The sequence below is a fragment of the Cupressus sempervirens genome, chromosome 10 (assembly GCF_028749045.1).
Source record: "Cupressus sempervirens isolate cs-2001-9-10 chromosome 10, ASM2874904v1, whole genome shotgun sequence".
NCBI classification, from domain to species: domain Eukaryota; kingdom Viridiplantae; phylum Streptophyta; class Pinopsida; order Cupressales; family Cupressaceae; genus Cupressus; species Cupressus sempervirens.
Genome location: NC_143127.1, coordinates 798,466,317 through 798,476,148, shown reverse-complemented (window position 1 = coordinate 798,476,148; position 9,832 = coordinate 798,466,317). Strand labels below are relative to the sequence as shown.

General features: G+C 36.7%; 1 protein-coding gene across 4 annotated transcripts in view; it reads right to left on the bottom strand.

Moving 5' to 3' along the window:
- Positions 1–512: 512 nt before the first annotated feature.
- LOC149536330 (uncharacterized) overlaps positions 513–9,832 on the bottom strand; it is a 32,156-nt gene continuing 22,836 nt past the window's right edge. For all 4 annotated transcript variants that reach the window (XM_089803811.1, XM_089803813.1, XM_089803810.1 and 1 more), the window contains exons 5-7: positions 1,589–1,696; positions 1,205–1,471; positions 513–1,105 (exon numbers count right to left, since the gene is read on the bottom strand). In XM_089803811.1, coding sequence (XP_089659937.1) covers positions 998–1,105; positions 1,205–1,471; positions 1,589–1,696 — 483 coding nt within the window. In that variant the 3' untranslated portion in view covers positions 513–997. The remainder of the gene's footprint in view (positions 1,106–1,204; positions 1,472–1,588; positions 1,697–9,832) is intronic.

Below are 9,832 nucleotides of genomic sequence, written 5' to 3'. Positions count from 1 at the left end.
GTTTTACTATTGCAAGCACAACTATTGTTTCATTGCTCACATGGTATCTATATTAATAAATTTATATAATGCTTTTATGTTTTCTAGAGACCTATACAATTAGCAGACACAAAATTAGATGTGAGATTACAAAGACCAAATTTACTCATAGATATTACTAGATTTCATTATTGAATAACTAGAGCTATAAACTTCTACAAAATTTTAAGATTACTGTTTAATTTTGAAGTAAAATATATTAACTACTAAGATTAATATATTAATTTCACTTGATTTCAATTCTAAATGCATTATACACTATGGCAGGAACTTTGACGCTTTGCGTCTCTTGTTTTACCACAAAATTGCTCTTCAGAGGCAAGATAACCAATCTAATATACACAATGAATTTAACCTCTCAGTTCTTTTATCTGACCAGTTTAAGAAATGACCATTTACAGCCTCGTGTCAGAAATGTATGTGCTTCTGTAAATGTCTATATCCTCCATTTCTAGAGCAACAAGAAAAATGAATGTGTGAAAGAATATTTACTGACGGGTTAATGGTTATAAAAAAAGTAACATTTCTTTCCACATCTCCAAATGCTGACAAAAGCATATAACATTGCTCGTCTTTGGAAAACAGAGACCTTTGCTATCAGTCTAATCTGCATATATCAATTCCACTATTATGTTCTTTTACTAAATAAATATCAACTAGCTGTGATCATACTGACCCAGAATTAGTGTCTAACCCAGATGCTCACCCACTTCATTAATAATTCAAAATCTGCCAACAAACATTGTGAATGTTCTAAACTCTAAACTGGTAGAAGCATATTCCCTTCCATCCAAGACTTGACTCGAAAACAATATTGGCATGTTAAAAAAAGATGTCTCGATTGTTTGGCCTTGATTATATATTCCCGTAGAAACCAACATTTGACTCAATTTAATTAAGCAGTCCTTCGTGTTTGGTCTTGATTGTCTCGAACTTCCCCTAAATGTATTCCTCAATTCTACTCTTTGTGCACAAAATTTAATTCCTCCAAGCCTTCAATCCAAATCCATTTCAAGAGATCTTCCATCATATTCATTATGTCATCTTCCTCCCGTTGCCTCTGATTCTGCATTTCACCTTGAGAGTAAGTAGTATAATTTCCAATTAAATAAACATGATAGCAGTAAACGTGCACTAGTTGCATAAATTCCTTTGCAGAACTTACCCTCAAATATGTGTTTATGGTTTTCATCTTTAAAGTTACTTCGTTTGACACTCTACCAGAGGAAGCTTTAAATTCTCCTCTATTTGCATGCTTAAATTTTATGTTCCATGTTTTCCCAACAATGGTAGTAACATTGAGTTTCATTGTTTCTTTGACCTTAAACCTGTTTCTCACCGAGTCTCCAAGGGACCAGTGCAATCCTCCTTTTGCACTCTCTTCAACACATGCAGATTTCACTATTCCTTCAATAGATTCTCTATCTTCTTCCTTTAATTTAAATGTACAGAGACTCAGTTGCAGCCCATCATCATCAGAAGCCAATTGCAAGTTTGTCAACTAAAAATGCAAGAAACTCTCTAATCATTATCGGTATTTGATACTCACACTAAGATCTGTCAAATACTTTTCTGTCGTGACCATTAAGCGCACATCCATCAATTTGCTCAGGCAAGATATGTCTGCAACAAAGTGGCGCACAGGATCCAGCTCAATCTGAATATGGAACAAGGATATATAATCACCATAAATATTTCTTGAAAATGAAATCATGGAAATGAAAATAAAAATGTCCCTGCAAAAGGACTTCCTTCAAGAAACAGTCCAAGTCTATTAGAAATGTAAACAAAAGCAGAAGGATGAAATTATAATCTAACATAAACTTTCTAGTTATGCTTAAGAATTTTACAGAGGCGTTGCTTTCAAGTTGGCAACATATAGAAACTATGGCTAAGACATAATATTTCTCAGCTATATTATTCACTTTATGTAAACAAAAAAAGAGGCCGAATTTCTTTAAATATATATGAATAAGTACACCAACGCACAATAACGACAATGGAAAGAGATTGACTACTTCCAATTTTTAAAACACAGTGATATACAAAAATATCAAAAGGAGAGTACTCCTTACTCAAAATAACCAGGCCACTGATGGCTACAAACCATAAAATTCTGGGGCCAAGTGATTAGAGTACGGTCAATGATGTCAATTAGACAACTAACGATTCTGGATTTGTAAGTTTAAAATATTTGCTATTCAACATTAAAGCCAAAAGTTCAGTGCAATTGACCTCAATCAAAACCCTCTCAGAATAATTGCAGCCTCAACCTTCAAAAGAGAATTCAGTGGGAAACTAGTACATCTTGCAGAGGCAAGAGAATGTTTGAACAATTTGCATGAAATGAGAGCAGAAGATCACCATATAAACTGTGTTTCATGTCATATCTCAATGGAATATGCTATCCTCAGATGAAGCTGCAGGTTAACCCAAAATGCAGTACATGACTTTTTAACTATGCTACTTTGTCTGAATGTCCATTTCAATTAAAATCTAATATTGTATAGAGCCTAAACAAAAAAGGTGGATTTACTATAAATAAGTACTCCTGTGTGCTTCCTCTTGTAGTTAGCTAGAAAAGAAGTATCTCTTCTCCTTTCAGCTTCAGAGAAAATAACAAAGAATGCATTTCAACTTTCTTTTGTACTACAATAACTCATTACCAATTTAAAGCATAGTAGCATTCCATTTACACAGCAGTGACAGAGAAAACTGAAAGGGTAAATGGGATTTTCCAATACTTGGATTTAAAATTAAAAAAACTGATAAACCATAAACAATGAAATATATACAAATACGTATAGTCTGACATATGTGTTGTGACCAATAGTCACATCATCGCCCAAGCCTGGGGCCCCTTTCTATTTTTGCCAGCTGTTTCCTTATTCTGTAAAGTGCATAAAATCTCCCACTTCAGAAAAATCCCGCTTTTCATGGGTCGCAGTTTTCAGGAAATGAAGAAATATTGTGATCAAGGAAAAATCCCTCATTCCTTGAAAATCCTGACGCGAAAATCGTGGAGCGCAAATCCAAGGAAGTCAAGGAAAAAACGAAATCCCTCATTCCTTCAAGATCCCGAAAGAGTCAAATTCATAAGGCGCAAGTCTGAAGAAATGGAGGAATATTGGCATGAATCCTTCATTCCTTGAAAATTCCACTCCAACAGATTTCAAGCACAAATTTAGGGATTGTAAAATTTTGTTTCTAATTCCTGCATTATTGTAGATTTGCACTCATCATAGAATTGAACGGGAGAATGGTAGAATATTTTATTTTTGTATGGTTCATGTTGCAAGGAAGGAGGAACGAGATTTCCATAATTGAGAAAACTAAATATGCATAGGATAGTGAGGCACACCCTTGATTTTGTCCCACCACTAAAGAGGGGTCCAAAGCCCACAGGAGAACGAGAGAGTTGTGAAGCCCGTAACAAGCCCATCCAGGTTGCTTATTCCTTTACATTGACTAAACCCTTCTGTTTAGTAAAAATGTTTCCATCTCATGTCGGCAGAAATTGTTGGCTTAAATTGCCCAAAGGTATTGAAGAGCATCCGAAATTACCAAAAGCAACGCGGGTGGTGACCCTTGTGAATTCTGGCAATGAGGAATGGAAAGTGTGGTACAACTGGAGTGACACCAACCACTTAGGTTCTTATGGTGCATGATGGAAGCAATTTTGCGTTGGAAACAATCTCCACAACGGGGACATTTGCATTTTGAGAGGGTAGACAAGGGCAATAGTAATATCGTTATTAAGCTGAGAGTACATATTTTCAGGGTTAATTCGGAAGATGGAATGAGCAATGATGGACTTGCGAAACCCACATCTCATTCCAACAAGAAGATGAAAGTTTCAAGGGGAGATCTCAGCACCAACTTGCCTGCAAAACGTGGTCAGCCAAAATAGGTGAAGTTCTTCAAGCAATCCCAAAAGCAGTCAGTAAGAGGCGAGATCTCCTCAAGAGGATTTCTATGCTGAGAGAATCGAAATCTACACTCAAGAAAATAATTGTTTTCAAGGAGTGAAGGAAATTTCATGCAGAGAAAAATCTACCAGTTTAGAAATCCCGCTTTTCGTGGGTCGCAGTTTCCAGGGAATGAAGGAAGATTGTGATGAGAGAAAATTCCTTCACTCCATCAAAAAGCCAATTCCACAATTTGAAAAAATGCAAATCCAAGGAAGTCGGGGAAAGAATAAAATCCTCCACTCCTTCAAAAGCCCGACCCGCAAATCATGGAAAAGATCGCTTTGGACTACGGAATGCAGCTGTGGCAGAGAAATATTATCATTGAAGCAATAGACATCCAATAAAAAGCCGGAATATTGAAAATTTTGAGGAAAAATCCAAACTTTAAAGCAAGAGAGTGAAATTTCTTATGAAGTGAAAATTGGATTCAGAGGAGAAAAGCGAAAAAATAATTTTTCCTTCAGAAAAAGTTTTTTGGATTTACATTTAAAAAATTAAATATTAGTTTTACTAATATTTACATTTAAAAAATTAAATATTAGTTTTACTAATATTTAATTTGATTTCTTTTGAATAATAATCCAAAAAAATAAAAATGGAGAAAAAGTTGCAAAAGAATTTGATTTTTTTTCATTTAAAAATGGAAGTTAATTGAATATTGATTTTTTTTTAAATTGATATTTAATTAATAAAACTAAAAAAAAATCAAAATAGAAGAGTACTTAGCTTCATCATGAAGCTAAGAGCATAAAAAATAGCAACTTTTTGAATCAAACAGCAAAAAGTGACAAGTGGCACAAAAAATGGAAACCTTAATGGTTAAGTAAAGCAACTGCGTAATTTTAGTCTACAGCTTTAAAGGCATCTTTTTTGAAGGACGATTTATATAAGAAACCCTCTCATTCATTCAAGCTCACACAGAAATTTGAAGAGCAAATCAAGAATAGGAGTAAGATTTGAGGAGTTTAAGGGAACAGATTTTTGAGAAATTTTCTGAAATTGTTGAGGAATTTTCTAAGAATTCACGATAGAAGATTTTGAATCCCATCAAAGAGGAATTCTCTTTGCGGAAAGGAAAATGGCAGAGCCCAAGGGAACAGGAGAAACGCGAGGACAACTGATAAAGAATGAAAGGAGAGGATTCTATCCTGAATCCAAAATTGTGTCAAAGTGGGCAAAAATCGGAGATACAAGCCTCGGCGGCCTTGATTTGAAAGATTTCAACCGTAGAATGCTCGGATACAATGACCATCAACCGACACACCTAGCCACAAGAATTGTGAGAAGTGGAATTTTTGCTGCAGCTGCTTTCCCTCCTTTTCAGCATCCAGAATTGATCGTGGAATGTACTAAGCACTACAGTCCTAGAGATAGAACCATCTGAGATTCTGAACGAAATATTCTGGCAGATTTTTCTTCGGCATCCATTTCTGAAGCATTTGGAATTCCTTCAAATCCAAGGATGGTCACAAAAACACAAGAGCAAGCACTGAGAATCTATACATCTGAAATCAATTTTTGTGAAGAAATAATCAACAAAAAATGGTTGAAAAAGAATAGACCGCATCATTCCAAGATTCCTAAAGAAATAGTATGGCTTGACTTGCAGAAGGAATATAGTGATATGGTCATGATGTTGAGTCGCATATTTGGCATGCCTTATTCTTATAGGTTTGAATCTTGGATGTGGTATTTTGTTGAGCAAGTAATGGAGGAAGGCGACAGACTAGATTGGGCTAGGCTTATAAGTGATAACCTAAATGAACAGTTGATGAATCTAGAACATACAAGGAAATTTTACATGAGCTCCTATGTCATCTACATGCTAGCACGGAGGACAAATTATGATGGACTACAATGCAAAGGACCAATTGGAAGCGGAAACCAACACCTCAAAGTCCATGAATGTTACCCGCAGTTGCATTTGTATTCAAAGGAGGATTACATGAAAGTTAATGATATATTTTCCATGCGAATAGTAAGAACACTACAAAAGAGGCCACATATAAGAATGTCAATAGGTGCAATGAAATTGGTCGAGGAATATGGCGCTTGGTTCATTCAGTTTCCTACCTTTTCATATATCCGAGTTCAAGGATTCTCCACAGAACCATACAAACTTCCCAGGTATCCAACGGACAAGATGGTCTTGTTAGAGCTTACTCGACAACTTACAACCTATGACAAGATTCAGAAAGGGAAGAAGAAGTTGGGATTGCAGTTTCCAATCTCCATGGGAGAAGGGAAAACTGAAGTATGCCCATGTCTAAAAGCTGCAGAGAAATCATCAGATGAGCTCCACTTCTTCCGCCTTCCGCTTTATCCAAAGAGGAATGATTTTGATCCTTACAACAAGATCTCATTAGTAGGAGGATCAAAGTACCAACACAAAGTTCACCTTGAAGACTTTTGGGCAAATGCAGCAGATGAGAACGAGATTAGAAAAAGATTGCATTCAAGACTACCACTGAACATTATTAGAACATGCAACATATTCAAGGTTCCTGATCAAATGGAGGAGGACCCAAACGTGATGCGAAAAGGATTCAATCCAGAAATGATAGCTCAACCATTTGATTGGAAGAAGAAAGAAATTACAGATCTTGAAGCCCTTTCAGAACCAGTCTTAGATTTTACAAAGTGGTGGATCGAGCGTAAGCTTAAAAAATTAGTCGCACCAGCAAATGGATTCACATATAGGTTGCTTGGCCATAGACCACTTAGGGATGAAAGATCAAGACAAATATCTAAAGGGACTATTGAAGAAAGGGGAACTCTATCCGAAGATGTAGGAACCAAGAAAGGGAAGGAGGTACCTCGAGAAAAGTGCCCTAGGATTGAGGAAGTCATCCGAGAACCTCAAAATAAAAAGCAGAAACATGGAGATGCTCCCTCTTCTCCGAGTCGAACTCCAAGTGTCCAAGAGATAGAAACTTTTGAAAGGCAGGATGTAGGGACAAGTATAAGGAGATTCGAGCAAGAAGAGAATTTGGATAGGCCAACTCATGATAGGTTGAGTATAAATGCTTATGAAAAATCCATGCAAGAAAGAGGGAGAGATCAAGATATTGCTACGGAAGAAAGTCTTGCTACGATCTTAGAGCGAGAAATGATTAATGATGGAGATGGCCCACTAGAGGAAGAAACTCCAGGAGTAGCAATACATCTTCCAAGTACTGAGGCCATAGTTCCTGAGGTTACGATGGATAGTCCAGGAGGTGAAGAGGAGATTGATGTTCGTGCAGTCCAAAGGAAAGAACAATTGGTAATTCCAGGGGACCAAAGTATACCCATTCCAGAATGGTTGAGGCAACGAATTCATTTGCGTCAACAAAGGGAGGTTGATCCAGCAATTGAATTACAGGAAATTTTGGACCGATCAGACGAACAAGGGAAAGCAAAAAGATATACTAAATTCATCAGAGGATAATCGGGATCCAGAATCTTACAGATTGCGACTCCCACAGTTGACAAAGGGAAAAATCAGATTGCTCCAGATGAATACCATGTTACAGAAGTAAATCTTGGTCGGGCCTCCCGAGAGCAAATATTAGAAGAATTTGATGACTCCACACAGGCTTTGAAGGATAGGTTGAAGAAAGTAGAAGAAAGGTATGAAAAGCAGAAAAGAGAAATTCGGGCCTTATGTCAGTACATCAATAACTTGCCTCATCCAATAAGAGAGGAAGGTCCATCATTTGTCCCTCCAACAGATGTTTCCAGTGAAGTGGTAGGTGATATTGACAGAATCAAGCGGATTGCTCAGGGTGCAAAGATTTGGATCGAAAGAATTCAGGAGGTAGCCTTCAAACATGCAGAAGAGTTAGTGCAAGTGCACAATAGGGCATTGGCTGCAATCTCTAGGATCCAGTGCATGGAGGAATCATGGGTGGATGAGCATATTTACCAAGAAGAGGTGATTGCCGACATTCAGAGTCTAATGGATACCCCAAAGCAAGAATTAATTGATGGTCGAGTTATCAGCGAGGGGGATGTCTATGATTTTATTCGATGGTACAGTGCAGTGATCATGGCTAAGGAAATGTTTGAGAGCTTTGCCAGGGAATCTAGTCGATGGAAGAAGATTATTGATAACATCAAGCAAGGAATATCAAATGCGGTTGCATCTTTGTTATCACAGAGATTGTTGGAAGAAGAAACGACAACTGATAATCTGAAAGTCAAGTTAGAGGAATTCTTTCAGCTAAATGTATATGGAAGAGATGATTTTGAGAACTTCTCCATCTTCTCAAATACAATGCACACTACTAAGGACTTGATACCAGATTGGGATGAAAGCTTGGGAAAAGCAGAAAGAGCAATTGCAGTTCTGGAATTCAAGCAAGAATCTACACCAAGCATCAGTACAGAGGAGTTGGAAACAGTATTAGATCGATTTCGATCTTTCAAGCGAAAGAATCAAGGATAGATGCATTAAATGCATAGTGGGTGTGCATAAGGATCATTTATTACACTCCACTCCTTCTTACATGAGCATGCATAGTGGGCATTTATTACCCACTATAGTAGTGGATTCCTTGTGGCATTAATGTAGATTCCTTTCCATTGCCCTAACCCTAATTAGGGTTGATGTGGCAAGATCTTGGCCATCGATTATTGTGATCATCCAGGCCACCCGTTGTAATCGAGGACCTATATAAAGGCCTCATTTCTCATTTGTAAAGGGGAGATTTTTATGAGATTGTTGCTATGAGTTACTGAGATAATAAAGTCTTCATTGGAGTTTGGTGAATACTTGACGTATCTTAGTTCTTGCTTGTTCTCCTAAAATTTCTTCAAGTAGATTAAGTTTAGCATAGTCAATGTGTGGTGATTACAATGGAGAATATGATGGTGTATTGATGAATTCCTTTGGTTCATACTTTTGACGTTTTAGTGATTCTAATTCGTTGTGTAAAGTTAGCCTGAACCCCTTTCATGCATATGCTCAACTTCTATCATTTATATACATTGTTCTTTATGATGGTGTGTATGCAGTGATATGAAAATCTTTGGCATAACCCTTGAAGATTGCACTGGTTCACGCTTAGTTGTAGTATAACTTGGCGAAGCGGAATTCAGTAAATTGAGGAATTTGTCCACTAGAATACTATTTGTTGTTATCACTACCCTTAGGATTAGAATAGAATTCTTGAACCCCATCCTATTTAATTTCTGCATATTCTGCGAAAAATCCAAAAAAAGCACTTCATTGCAAAACCTTAAGATAGCTCCCACATCCAGTATGGCTTGAAATGAATATGAATAAACACGTAAGGCCCCTTGTGATCATCAGCAAATCACATCAACCACCGATCTTATCCACAGTCAAGACCTGGCATTAAAGGAACCTTGAAGTCATTGTATGATCTTCTAGCAATCTTAGCATACACAAGACTTTATTCAAGAGAGGATAAGATATTTCGGTATTTTGTTCTACTGTTCGGTGAGTCATAAAACACACATCAACAATATGCATATACAAATACATATGTTTACATGTGCATACACCATATGCATAACATAGATGCCATCTAATCCAACCTAGCTACATATATTAATTACATAATTACTTATATAACTAAATTAAGCTTTATGTTAGTCAATAGTCGCGAGTCATAAACATCTCTTTGAATGAATCAAATTTGGTTCATGTCAAATCTAGTATGTAGACGTTAAAACAGACATAAGACAAAAATTACAATTGCAGCAAGGATACCAATTCAAATGACTCTTCCAGTTCCTCTTTAACAAACCCTAACACTATAAGTCTTGCCAGAAATGATCCTAGAGATTATCCAACTTTTGGCATTTCCTGATGT